At 41.6% G+C, this 15,000-nt stretch overlaps 2 protein-coding genes across 2 annotated transcripts in view; one reads left to right on the forward strand and one right to left on the reverse strand.

The window, feature by feature from the left end:
• nt5e (5'-nucleotidase, ecto (CD73)) overlaps positions 1 to 2,175 on the forward strand; it is an 11,018-nt gene extending 8,843 nt beyond the window's left edge. Inside the window, exons 8-9 of the mRNA XM_079291391.1 lie at positions 496 to 696; positions 799 to 2,175. Coding sequence (XP_079147517.1) covers positions 496 to 696; positions 799 to 974 — 377 coding nt within the window. The 3' untranslated portion in view covers positions 975 to 2,175. The remainder of the gene's footprint in view (positions 1 to 495; positions 697 to 798) is intronic.
• Positions 2,176 to 5,328: 3,153 nt separating this feature from the next.
• The window catches only part of snx14 (sorting nexin 14), a 29,169-nt gene continuing 19,497 nt past the window's right edge, over positions 5,329 to 15,000 (reverse strand). The window contains exons 20-29 of the mRNA XM_079291479.1: positions 14,672 to 14,772; positions 13,614 to 13,725; positions 12,758 to 12,798; positions 11,882 to 12,001; positions 11,511 to 11,634; positions 9,228 to 9,392; positions 8,472 to 8,567; positions 6,777 to 6,868; positions 5,817 to 5,913; positions 5,329 to 5,447 (exon numbers count right to left, since the gene is read on the reverse strand). Coding sequence (XP_079147605.1) covers positions 5,845 to 5,913; positions 6,777 to 6,868; positions 8,472 to 8,567; positions 9,228 to 9,392; positions 11,511 to 11,634; positions 11,882 to 12,001; positions 12,758 to 12,798; positions 13,614 to 13,725; positions 14,672 to 14,772 — 920 coding nt within the window. The 3' untranslated portion in view covers positions 5,329 to 5,447; positions 5,817 to 5,844. The remainder of the gene's footprint in view (positions 5,448 to 5,816; positions 5,914 to 6,776; positions 6,869 to 8,471; positions 8,568 to 9,227; positions 9,393 to 11,510; positions 11,635 to 11,881; positions 12,002 to 12,757; positions 12,799 to 13,613; positions 13,726 to 14,671; positions 14,773 to 15,000) is intronic.

Genomic DNA, 15,000 nt, shown 5'->3' on the forward strand with positions numbered 1-15,000 from the left:
AAGTTTGCCATGTTGGTTCAGTCCAGGAGACAACCTCCAGTTCTTTAAAGTGAATCCAACGCTTCACGTGTTAAAGCTGCATTCTCTCTAGTGTCCACCAGGGGGCGACTCCTCTGGTTGTATAGAAGTCTATAGAAAATGACTCTACTTCTCTCTTGATTTATTCCCTCAGTAAACATTGTAAACATGAGTTTATGTCTCAATCTCTAGTTTCAAGTCTTCTTCAATACAGCATGATGTTCATTTAGTACATTATGGTCCATTTAGAGTCACACAGACCATAAAGCAGGGGATGCTTTAGGGCGGGGCTACACGCTGATTGACAGGTCTATACATCACTCCTCCTCAGTCCAGATGTGGTCACTTCCTGTTCTCTGGTTGTTAAACAAACAAGACCTTTTGATGGAGAAGTATTTCAGTTGTTTCCTCAAAGGCTTCGAGGTTTCCTTCTTCAGTCGCGTATCAATGGAAACGTTTCCCGTGTCGTCCCAACAGGGTTTCACGTAGAGTTCGACTTCTCCAAACCGGCGGGCCACCTGGTGAAGAGCCTCAGCGTCCTCTGCACACGGTGTCGGGTTCCTCGATACGAACCGGTTCAGGAGGAGGCGGTTTACAAGGTGGTGCTGCCGTCCTACATGGTGACGGGCGGAGACGGGTTCTCCATAATCGCCGCGGAGATGCTCAAACACGACAGCGGTGAGACGTCCGGTCGTTTTAGTTTTCGTGAACTCGTTAAAAAATAAGAAAAAAAGCATCGTTTGTTTGATCATTTCTTGTTTTTTTCCATTTCCTTTCCAGGGAATTTGGACATTTCAGTCGTGTCCAACTACATCATGCAGAAGAAGAAAGTGTATCCATCTGTTGAAGGACGCATCAAGATCTACAACTCAGCCTCCGGACGAGCCGCTCCACTGGTTCCACTGGTTCCACTGGTTCCACTGGGGCTGCTGTGGACCGTGTGTTGGAACATGTGAAGAAGACTTTGACCCGGAAGAAGTTTTTTAACCAAACTGCACTTCAACGTGAACAACTAACAGGACTGATGGAGGTTCTTCTAACCAGCCGGAACAGCTCACTGCACACAAACGTGAGAATTATTTTAAAAACAAAGAAAGGTGAGCCCAACTCCACGAGACAAGTTTGGACCAAAGATGGAAACCACAGCGACTGTTCACAACCAACGTGACGGAGATGTTTCATGCGACGCGATTACAAACAAAGTCATTACAAAGACCAATTTGCGAATTAGAGAAATTAGCGTGAGGCTGTGCGGTGAAAGCCTCTCAGCGTTGAGCTTCTCCTCCTTCATCTCGGACGTCCTGACGCTGTTCAATCACAAATGGAGGATAAACAGATAGAATCCGTCTGTTCACCCAGAGCTCTACGAGAGCTCATAGTAGTACAGAGAGCAGACTGTGTGTGAAGCACAGACTGTCTATGGAACAACAATGACCACGCTGACCGAGAGAGAACTAACAAAACATGAATTATTTTTACCAAAATGCATCATTATCTCGTTATTTCAGCATCTTTTTTTATCCGTTAGTTGCCGTTAAATCAGAGGAGATGTGTTTATTGATACAGCTGTAGGAAACCTGACGACATGTTTCTTCTTAGAAACAGTGAATTATTCTGCAGATGATGTTATGAACCGTTTGGTTTCCCTGGATATCTTGGCCTTCCTCAACATGTACACTAGTTGGTTATTTCTTCCATGATTCCCTTTGTGTTTGGTGTGAACACTTCCAGCTGCTGCTCCTGTAACCAGCGTTAGATAACAGACCGTTTGAGTTGAGCAGGAAAATCCTCACATTTTGTTCAGAAACATGAAATAAAAACACTTTACTCAAGAAGTCAAGGTTTCAGATTTGATTCTGGCTTTAAATCTCACTCAGCTTGGGTGAGATGCAAGCTTTAAAGAGCAGAAGTGATGCACATCTTTTAGCACGTACAGAAGTACACAAACGTACACGAAGCTTCATGCGTCTTCTTCTCATTGTGACTGAACTTCATCTCCAACAGAAGCAGCGTTCCATCGCCAACACTCCTCAGCATGAAGAACAAGACCTCTGTGTGAGTGATCTCCCAAACATGCGCTCGCTGCACGTTAATGCGGGGAACTCCTGATTGGTCGGTTCACTGGCAGCAGCCTGCAGCCGAACATCAGCTGCCAAACGCTGGAAAACAACCGCGTTAGGTCGCCATGGAGACCGGGACACGGAGGCCGGGTCACATTCAGGACAAGGTTTAATTCATAGGTTCTTATTAGTTTTCCATTTATTTTTCAATGAAATGAATTCCCCAGTTTAAGGAAAGTCTTGTCCTGAGATTAAACCAGTTTGTCACACTATACTATGTCACACTATACTATGACACACTGTACTATGTCACACTATACTATGACACACTGTACTATGACACACTATACTATGTCACACTATACTATGTCACACTATACTATGACACACTATACTATGTCACACTATACTATGTCACACTATACTATGTCACACTGTACTATGACACACTATACTATGTCACACTATACTATGTCACACTATACTATGTCACACTATACTATGACACACTATACTATGAAGCACTATACTATGACACACTATACTATGACACACTATACTATGACACACTATACTATGTCACACTATACTATGACACACTATACTATGTCACACTATACTATGACACACTATACTATGTCACACTGTACTATGACACACTATACTATGTCACACTGTACTATGACACACTGTACTATGTCACACTATACTATGTCACACTATACTATGACACACTATACTATGACACACTATACTATGACACACTATACTATGTCACACTATACTATGACACACTATACTATGTCACACTATACTATGACACACTATACTATGTCACACTATACTATGTCACACTATACTATGACACACTATACTATGTCACACTATACTATGACACACTATACTATGACACACTATACTATGTCACACTATACTATGACACACTATACTATGACACACTATACTATGACACACTATACTATGTCACACTATACTATGACACACTATACTATGTCACACTATACTATGACACACTATACTATGTCACACTGTACTATGACACACTGTACTATGTCACACTATACTATGACACACTATACTATGTCACACTATACTATGTCACACTATACTATGACACACTATACTATGTCACACTATACTATGTCACACTATACTATGTCACACTGTACTATGACACACTGTACTATGTCACACTATACTATGACACACTGTACTATGTCACACTGTACTATGACACACTATACTATGTCACACTATACTATGTCACACTATACTATGTCACACTATACTATGTCACACTATACTATGACACACTATACTATGTCACACTGTACTATGACACACTATACTATGTCACACTATACTATGTCACACTATACTATGTCACACTATACTATGTCACACTATACTATGACACACTATACTATGTCACACTATACTATGACACACTATACTATGTCACACTATACTATGAAGCACTATACTATGACACACTATACTATGACACACTATACTATGACGCACTATACTATGAAGCACTATACTATGACACACTATACTATGACACACTATACTATGACACACTATACTATGTCACACTATACTATGTCACACTATACTATGACACACTATACTATGTCACACTATACTATGACACACTATACTATGTCACACTATACTATGAAGCACTATACTATGACGCACTATACTATGACACACTGTACTATGACACACTATACTATGACACACTATACTATGTCACACTATACTATGACACACTATACTATGTCACACTATACTATGTCACACTATACTATGTCACACTATACTATGTCACACTATACTATGACACACTATACTATGTCACACTATACTATGACACACTATACTATGTCACACTATACTATGTCACACTATACTATGTCACACTATACTATGTCACACTATACTATGACACACTATACTATGTCACACTATACTATGACACACTATACTATGTCACACTACTATGTCACACTATACTATGACACACTATACTATGACACACTATACTATGTCACACTATACTATGACACACTATACTATGTCACACTATACTATGACACTGTACTATGTCACACTATACTATGACACACTATACTATCTCACACTATACTATGACACACTATACTATGTCACACTATACTATGACACTGTACTATGACACACTATACTATGACACACTATACTATGTCACACTGTACTATGACACACTGTACTATGTCACACTATACTATGTCACACTATACTATGTCACACTATACTATGTCACACTATACTATGTCACACTATACTATGACACTGTACTATGACACACTATACTATGTCACACTATACTATGTCACACTATACTATGTCACACTATACTATGTCACACTATACTATGACACACTATACTATGTCACACTATACTATGTCACACTATACTATGACACACTATACTATGTCACACTATACTATGTCACACTATACTATGACACACTATACTATGTCACACTATACTATGACACACTATACTATGACACACTATACTATGTCACACTATACTATGACACACTATACTATGACACACTATACTATGTCACACTGTACTATGTCACACTATACTATGACACACTATACTATGAAGCACTATACTATGTCACACTATACTATGACACACTATACTATGTCACACTATACTATGTCACTATACTATGTCACACTATACTATGTCACACTATACTATGTCACACTATACTATGACACACTATACTATGTCACACTATACTATGTCACACTATACTATGAAGCACCCCATGGTACGTCATAAATAATCATTTCTAAAAGCAGATATTATTACATTCTTTAGATCATTTAAGAAAAGCTTCAGAATCATCAGCCATGATTTCTTTAGTCAAAATGATTATTAATATTAATAAATCAAACCTGTCGACTGACTTTCACATCTTCAGAGAAGAGAAGCTGAAGATGTAGAAAACATCTGTCCAGCGGCTGATGTTTAACAAGTGGAAGTCGTCTTCTGAGAAAATGTTTTTCATTGTTGAGATAAATTCTAAGAAACAATTAATCTGCAAGAGCTGAGAATAACTTGACTGAACTTAAACTGAGGATGGAATTCAGACGTAACTTTCACTTCTTAGTAAACATCGTGATCGGTGGTGAAAGAAAAGACGACCGAGCGTTGAACTGAAGTGACATCAATAAATATATCTCTTTTATTAATTGCTTTATATACATTAGGAATGTAAAGAAACAGCTGGTTATTGCACCTCCATGATCCGGGACGTCGTCCGCTTCCTTCACCGTCTGCAGACGAGGAAACGTTTCACAGTAAGAACATTTAAAGCATCACTTCTTAAAGCTTCAGCTCATAAACACACACGTCTGTTATTAGAGCAGTGACACAAAGACATCTGTTCACTCCAGTGAAGCCCGTGTTGCATTATGGGTAGTCACACGTGTGTTCAATGATAACGCGGTGACGTCTGTGCAACATTTAAACATAATTAAGCAAATGTCCTTTTCTTGTCTCTTCCCGATGCTCCTCCGACGGTTTAACCGATCGAACATTAATTACACGTCATGTTACATTGAAAGAGCGACAGCAGCTTCAGGGATTTACATAAATCAGCTTCTTCTTGAGTTTACATGTTAATACACAGAAACTAAACTTACTGTAAGTAACTGAGTGTTATCTCTGCTCTCACTCGTTCACCTTGCTGAGTTCAGGGAACAGCTCCTGCACGGCGACGTCCAGCAGGACGTACGTCATCTGAGGAGACGGGGAACAGGAAGCTGTGACGTCACTCCGGTACAAACACTTACTGACGTTTATGAAACGGAAAAATGAAATGGATCTTATGTCAGCTTTTAGTTTCGCTTATTCTACAACAAAAACATGTTTTTTAGGACAAACTGAAAGTGGAAAACATAGCAAGAAGTAGCAAAACATAGCAAAACATAGCAAAAGGTAGCAAGAAGTAGCAAGAAGTAGCAAAAGGTAGCAAAAGGTAACAAAAGGTAACAAAAGGTAGCAAAAGGTAACAAAAGGTAGCAAAAGGTAGCAAAAGGTAACAAAAGGTAACAAAAGGTAGCAAAAGGTAACAAGAAGTAGCAAAAGGTAACAAAAGGTAGCCCTGAACGAGTGTGTTTCGTTTCTTTAGTAAATGTAGAATGAACGATATAATGTCGACAGAACAATAAGAACATCTGTGTTTCCATCGGTTCCCTATGAGTCTCACTTTCACTCTGTAGTTCTGTCTTCCACCGGAACCATCTACAGGAAATGAAGGTTTAATCTAAGCTCGCGGTCAACACAAACAGGAAGTGGACAGCGCTGCCCCCCCCCCCCCTTTGTCTTCTTCTGTGAGTGAGGAGAAACATGTGACATGTTGTTTTACAGATTCCTCAAAGATAGAAACAGATTGTTATGTTGCTTCTGTAAAACTTTACAAGCAGACGGCAGCCTTTCTTCTGGTTTGGAGCGTCGTTATGTCTCCTCTGTTGAACACAGCTATGAGCGGCGGACATGAACAGATAGCTTCTAACGTGTCGACACATGAAAGAGAAGCCTCACCAAACTACAACCTACTGCTGCTTCTGTTATTTTGTCTGTTGTTCACGTTTCTAAGTCACCTGCTTGTTGAGGACGGGCTGCTGGATGATGTCAAAGAGGAGTCGCACGCCTTCGTATTTGGCCTCCTGGCCGATGCACTTCACCACAAAGTCTGAAGACACAAACGGACACTTCATCAGTGCAGGAGAATAGTTCAGAGTTCATATCAAACGTCTCAGCATTCAAACTACAAATAGTGTTTCCAACATGCTCTCACGTCCGTTTCTTTCTGACTGAGAAGGAACATTTCTAGAACAGGAACCAGAAGGTTGAGGGTTTTCTAAATAAGTCAAAGATGTTGGTTGGGACCAGCTGAGGGGAGTTTCGGGGGAAGTGAAAGCAGCAATAAATAAACGCCGTTGACAACAAAGATTACGTTGTTTGCATCACGGTCGGTCAAAGCAACGGATTCCAGCGGAGGAAAGTCTCTTCAGACAGCGTGGTCCTCTGAAGAGGACGACTCTTCAGGACGACTGTTAAAACATGGCGTCGCTCTTTGTCTCTTTATCTCGTTGAGCTTCTCCTCCTTCATCTCGGACGTCCTGACGCTGTTCAATCACAAATGGAGGATAAACAGATAGAATCCGTCTGTGTTCACCCAGAGCTCTACGAGAGCTCATATTAGTACAGAGAGCAGACTGTGTGTCGAGCCGTCTCGACATCTAAAACTAATGAGTATAATCGAAGAATAAAATTAAAGTAACGAATCAAGTGTAGTAACATTATGTGAGCTGTAGCTTAACCCTTGCTAACTAACTAAATATAACCTGCAATAAATATCTAATCTGCATTTAAAGTAAATGTCTCAAGTGCATTCATTTGCTCAAGTAGTAAAAGTTCCTCGTGGCAGTAAAAAGTTAAATCCATTGTATGTCTAACAACTGAGTTCTGTAAGGTTATCCTAGAGACCGAATCCACTTAACAATCCCTTACGGTTTTAGAAGTGATCCTAGCCGTTAAAACCTAACCTGGCATTCACCAAGAGCACGGATCCATAAGAGGGAAGCTGCCATAACCGACGCGACCGGTAGGAGCGCCCGGGGTCAGGGTGGCCCCTCGACCGAGCGCACTCAGACCGGAGGAAGCAGGGTAGACGTCGGGAGTAACGGCAGTTAGAAGAGCCAGGCGAGTTCCCTCGCAAGAACACCAGCTCGACAATCTTTTAACAGAGAGCTGAGTCAGTAAGTAGCCCCGTATCGGGCCAGAGAACCCCAGGATCTAACAGCATGAATTCAGACTTCTTACAAACCAACATCATTATATATTATTGCAGCATCTTCAGAACGTTTGTTGAAGTTCAATCACAGCTGAATGTGTTTATTCTGGTTCGTGCAGCTGTAGGAAAGCAGCCGGCGAGTGTCTGATAGATACAGTGAACACTCCTCCAGATGATGTGATGAACCACATGATGGACTTTGGTTTCATCAGATATCTGGGACTTCCTCAACTCTACGAAGCAGCACTAGAGCTGATTCCAGCCCTGACTGATGAAACGTTGTCGACGCTGAAGGAGCTCAGAAACGAATGAACACAAATGAACCTGCGATTAACGCAACGGGGAAATTCACTTTGCGTTTGTTGTGAACGCAGCATTGGAGTTATAGAGTTCTCCAGAGTGTCATGAAATATTGGATTCCTTGTGATGTTTGAGGATGCATAAAGATGAATGAAGCATGAATGAAGAACAGTGTCGTGGATGATGACTGAGAGCTGACCTGGTAGATAGTTCATCATCTCATCAAACGTCTGCTTGGCTCTGACTTGTTTGTTCTCTGTGGTTCGCTCCTCGCTGCTCTCACAGAACACCGAGTCTGAAGGAAACAAACATTGAACTTAAACACGTCAGCTCAGAGACTTTATTCTGCCTCCTCCAGCGACTCTGGCATCACTTCTTCTTTCACTGTTTGACGGTCAAAGACAGAAGAGGACAAAACTGCAGATAATCAAACCAGGACGAGAAATGATTCAATCGACGGATGTGTAAAACTGAGATGCTTCCTGTGTTTACCTGCGATGCATTCAGAGGTTTGAGTCATTTAAAAATTTTAAAACATTTTAAAAACAACTAATCAATAAATTAAACCAAATATCTCAGAGAATGTTAAAAATGTTTAAAAGCAAACTCAAGACACTTTAGTCTGGCTTTAAATTCAGCTTTATTTATTCATCTTATTATTTATTGCGTGTTATGTTTTTAGTCTTAATTGATGATTAATTGAGCTTCATATATTTCATATATTTCCTCACTGTGAATTAAGGACATTCATGACAGAGTCTCCTCAGTTACTGATCTTTTATTTTTTTTTATGCCATTTATTTTGAATAAGTTTCACCAGGAAACTATTATTGTTTTTAGGAATAGACCACATGAGGATCCACAAATCTCTGGTTCAGAAAAACAACATGCCAGTGATCCCTGATGTTGAACCAGAACTGTACCTCTCTGAATACTGTACATAAACAACACAAACCCCTGAGCTGTGTGATGAGCGACACCAGGTGGTGCTCCTGGAGGACCATCTCCAGCTTGGACTGCATGAACTGGTCCATGTAGGCTTCAAACGTGTTCTTCAGCAGAATCCTCCCCGCAGCCAGACAGTGATGGAGCCAGTCGGCCGTGTGGAACACCATCCGTCCTGTCAGTCAAAACACCAGGACAGACTGAAGAGTCACGAGAGAGTGACTGAAGAGTCACGACACAGAGACTGAAGAGTCACGACACAGAGACTGAAGAGTCACGACACAGACTAAAGAGTCACGACACAGAGACTGAAGAGTCACGAGAGAGTGGCTTAAAGGGTCACGACACAGAGACTGAAGAGTCACGACACAGAGACTGAAGAGTCACGACACAGAGACTGAAGAGTCACGACACAGAGACTGAAGAGTCACGACACAGACTAAAGAGTCACGACACAGAGACTGAAGAGTCACGACACAGAGACTGAAGAGTCACGACAGAGTGACTGAAGAGTCACGACACAGAGACTGAAGAGTCACGACACAGAGTGACTGAAGAGTCACGACACATAGACTGAAGGGTCACAACACAGAGTGACTGAAGAGTCACGACACAGAGACTGAAGGGTCACAACACAGAGTGACTGAAGAGTCACGACACAGAGACTGAAGAGTCACGACGCAGAGACTGAAGAGTCACGACACAGAGTGACTGAAGAGTCACGACACAGAGACTGAAGGGTCACGACACAGAGACTGAAGAGTCACGACACAGAGATAGTAAAGAGTCACGACACAGAGACTGAAGAGTCACGACAGAGACTGAAGAGTCATGACACAGAGTGACTGAAGAGTCACGACACAGAGTGACTGAAGAGTCACGACACAGAGTGACTGAAGAGTCACAACACAGAGTGACTGAAGAGTCACGACACAGAGACTGAAGAGTCACGACACAGAGACTGAAGAGTCACGACACAGAGACTGAAGCATCACGACACAGAGACTGAAGAGTCACGACACAGAGACTGAAGAGTCACGACACAGAGATAGTAAAGAGTCACGACACAGAGACTGAAGAGTCACGACAGAGACTGAAGAGTCACGACACAGAGATAGTAAAGAGTCACGACACAGAGACTGAAGAGTCACGACAGAGACTGAAGAGTCACGACACAGAGACTGAAGAGTCACGACACAGAGACTGAAGAGTCATGACACAGAGACTAAAGAGTCACGACACAGAGACTAAAGACTCACGACACAGAGACTGAAGAGTCACGACACAGAGATAGTAAAGTCACGACAGAGACTGAAGAGTCACGACACAGAGACTGAAGAGTCACGACACAGAGTGACTGAAGAGTCACGACACAGAGACTGAAGAGTCACGACACAGAGTGACTGAAGAGTCACGACACAGAGACTAAAGAGTCACGATACAGACTAAAGAGTCACGACACAGAGACCAAAGAGTCACGACACAGAGAATGAAGAGTCACAACACAGACTAAAGAGTCACGACACAGAGACCAAAGAGTCACGACACAGAGAATGAAGAGTCACAACACAGACTAAAGAGTCACGACACAGAGACTGAAGAGTCACGACACAGAGACTAAAGAGTCACGACACAGAGACTGAAGAGTCACGACACAGAGAGACTAAAGAGTCACGACACAGAGACTGAAGAGTCACGACACAAAGACTGAAGACTCACGACACAGAGACTAAAGAGTCACGATACAGACTAAAGAGTCACGACACAGAGACCAAAGAGTCACGACACAGAGAATGAAGAGTCACAACACAGACTAAAGAGTCACGACACAGAGACTGAAGAGTCACGACACAGAGACTAAAGAGTCACGACACAGAGACTGAAGAGTCACGACACAGAGAGACTAAAGAGTCACGACACAGAGACTAAAGAGTCACGACACAAAGACTGAAGACTCACGACACAGAGACTGAAGACTCACGACACAGAGACTGAAGACTCACGACACAGAGACTGAAGAGTCACGACACAGAGACTGAAGAGTCACGACACAGAGACTAAAGAGTCACGACACAGAGACTGAAGAGTCACGACACAGAGAGACTAAAGAGTCACGACACAGAGACTAAAGAGTCACGACACAAAGACTGAAGACTCACGACACAGAGACTGAAGACTCACGACACAGAGACTGAAGACTCACGACACAGAGACTGAAGAGTCACGACACAGACAGACTGAACCCATGTTTTAGTGGTTTCATATTGTCTGAGACTCCGTGAGCATCACTTACCGACGTACATCATGTAGTCATACATGCCGTCTACAGAGATCATTTCTAGGAAGAAGTTGTCGTTTTGTTTCCTCTCTGAACTCTCCGACAGGTTCGCGTTGTTCTTGAACAGGTTGTTGAAGAGCTGCAGGTGAAAGGAAAGCGTGACTAATATTAATATTACACAACACTAAATGGTGCCAACAATATCAGTTTCCTGTGCAACACACAGGCTACAACCCCTCGTTAACCCAAAGGGACTTTTTAAATTCCCTGTGGACTGATAGGACAGATCCATTTGCAGTGCTTTCATTAGGTAATCAGTTTACTGCCTTGAAGCCGGCTGCATTCAAAGAGTAAACATCCTGCTCCAGAGACGTTTGTGTTTGTACCTTCTTGCTGCTCTCGGTGGACGGGCTGAGGATGGTCAGCTCCGGGCGGCTGGGTTTGGGTTTGGGCGACTCGCAGGAGTTGAAGAAGGACTGGATGAACGGGTCCAGGTTCTGTCCTTTCTGGAGAAAAAAACAAGTTTCACAGTGTTTCATATCAGTCAGTGTCGCTGTTGAACCTGAGAGAGACGAGTCCCTAAAGGATCCTGAACCTGTACTTAGTATCGCTGTCGAATGTGTTGTTGTATAATAAAGCTCGACCCAAGATACCATAAACTCATTTCATGGAGCGTGAGATGTTTGATGGTTGAACTGAGACCACAACATCAAACATGGACAACGTCTCTGGTAGAGACCTGTCAATCAGCGTGTAGCCCCGCCCTAAAGCATCCCCTGCTTTATGGTCTGTGTGACTCTAAATGGACCATAATGTACTAAATGAACATCATGCTGTATTGAAGAAGACTTGAAACTAGAGATTGAGACATAAACTCATGTTTACAATGTTTACTGAGGTAATAAATCAAGAGAGAAGTAGAGTCATTTTCTATAGACTTCTATACAACCAGAGGAGTCGCCCCCTGGTGGACACTAGAGAGAATGCAGGCATGAAGTGCGCTAGTCGCCCGCTGCTTTCAAACATGAAAAAGCAAATAACTTAAGTAAAATAAAATTGTTGACAGGATATTAAAATCTTTAACCTTTGTTTCATTACAATAAATCATATTTGACTCCAGTCTTTACAGGCATTTAGAAAGGTAAGTTTACAGTTAATTACAATTGTTAGCTTAGTTTAGCATAACAACTGGAAACTGAAGTAAATACTGCAGAAAGTAATCAATCATCGTTACAGCAGAGTTCAGCTCAGGAGGGACTCACCTCTTTCATCAGCTTCCCCGGCACAGACTTAAATATCTTTCCTGTAAAACAAACAGTCAGTAAGTAAAGGAGGAAAGAGGTGATTGTACAGATTAATAAAAAGAAAAACATATTTAAAAAGCAGCAGGACGCCTGTTTATTAAACTACACACTTTAATCACAACCAGCTGAGTCTTCTGAGACATTTAGAAGGTTTAACTTCATGATGCAGTTACATGAACATAAGTCATAGTTTGGTTCATATCTCTTTAAATAGGACGGACTTGAACACATTTGAAGGCAGAGGTCAGATGGGGGTTTCGTGCGCTGCTCAAAGACGCATATTTTGTCTGTTTTGTTTATGTCTCTGGAGGGTTTATGTTGTCAGAATATCCGTCTGTCCCGCTCTGTGTTTCTCAGCAACGCCTAAAGGGAGTGTCTTCAAATGTTGGCACAAGCGTCCAACTTGTAAGTATATTTTAATAATAATAACACAGAGTAGGAAATTAATGTAAAAATCACATAAAAAGGAAGGATTGGTAATCTTGCTGAAGTTCTCATTACATCCTGACAGCTATCAAATCAAATGCTCGTCCAATCACTTCATTCCACAAGCTGCCATCGTAACGTCTGTGAGCGCGAACAGCAGCCATGTTTGTAGTTTACTTTCATAATGGGCGTGTCTCATTTAGGGGAGTGTCTTTGGAGGGAGGACTTGAGGACTTGGAGACTTGCTCGCTGGATTTAGAGACTTTTGAAGCGAGTGGAAGAGTTCTGGCCACACTGTTTTCTTCAGGTTGAATAATCTTTAAAGTGCAGCGTATTCTAGCTGGTTTCTCAGCTTTAGTTCTCAGTGAGATATTTAATGCGTACGTACCCAGGTTGACATCAGGCAGCATCCGGTCCAGGAACTGAGACCCCATGCTGTGAGGAGACAGGAAGTCTGCCAGCAGCTGACTGTTACTGAGCTCTGGATGCTGCAGGAGTCTCTGCACGCACACACACACACACGCACACGCACACACACACACAAGCTATTAAATATATGCGAGTTGGGCCGAGACGAGACGATTCAATACGTATCTCGATCTCTGAGATACGAATAGGAAACATACAGAACTTTGAAGGATTCGATGAGATGTCAATAAAAATGGCATCATTTTATAATTGATTAAGCTTTTAGAAGTTTGTAAATCTCTCATTTATAGACGGTATGAAAAGCTTTAAAGTGTTTTTATGGCGAGTGAGTGAACACCGAGATACGCGAGTCTATACAGTATTCATATTAATATTCCTTACTAAGTCTTGTTTTAATTGGTCTGTGGTCGTCGTTTTATTGTTCTTATTTCTTTAAAGCCGAACCAGGAAAATGAGCTACAATACGAAGTCACTTTATTTAAAGTTAACACTGCCAACATGTCAAATACATCGAATTAAATGAACTTAAAAATAAGCTCTTTAACTGCTCTTCTGCTCCAGAACACAAACTCAGATGTGAGTCTCTGCGAGGTCAAACACAACAAAGAGTAAAACTGTTGCTGCATGCGGGGACCGGAAGGAATACAAGCAGGTGATTAACTAGTGAACAGATATTTGTGTTTCTACTTACTGTTCACTTTGTTGTTATTGTTTCCATAACCTCCTGTATTGTCTGTTCAAAGCTTTGTAAAAGCTCAATAAAGAACAAAGTGAAAGAAACAACAACGTAGAAACGTAGTCCGTAGAATATATATGTAAACTTTAGTTTTCCTCATGAAGTCTGCGCCCCTCATCTTCTCCTTTAATACCTCCTGATACGGTGCTGTTCTGCTGTCTGCTGATGATGAAATGTAGGAACTTTATTGGCTTTCTTGATGAATTAAAGAGACGTTTCCTCTGAGCACCAGAGAACAAGACGACATGGAAACCACTGAGCTCCTGATGAAGGTCTCGTACCTGCAGATACTCCTCAAATTCTTCCCTTTTGGATGCGAGAAAATCATAATTCTTTGGTCCAATAATTCTTTTGGATGGAAGCTGAGCGTCTGCAAATGTGCCTGAAACAATAAATAAATATATAAACATCAGATCAGTATTTACACAAGATAATATTCTCATTAGAATATGCTAAATAATTTTACCAAAGTGAGTTTTTGAAAGTGGTGAAGGTGATGAAAGTGGTGAAAGTGGTGAAAGTGATGAAGGTGATGAAAGTGATGAAGGTGTGATCTTTCATGTGAGTCTCACTCTGAGATAATTCCCCAGAACAACGTCTGTACCGGAGT

This window comes from Melanostigma gelatinosum (assembly GCF_949748355.1).
Source record: "Melanostigma gelatinosum genome assembly, chromosome: 19".
Lineage (NCBI taxonomy): Eukaryota > Metazoa > Chordata > Actinopteri > Perciformes > Zoarcidae > Melanostigma > Melanostigma gelatinosum.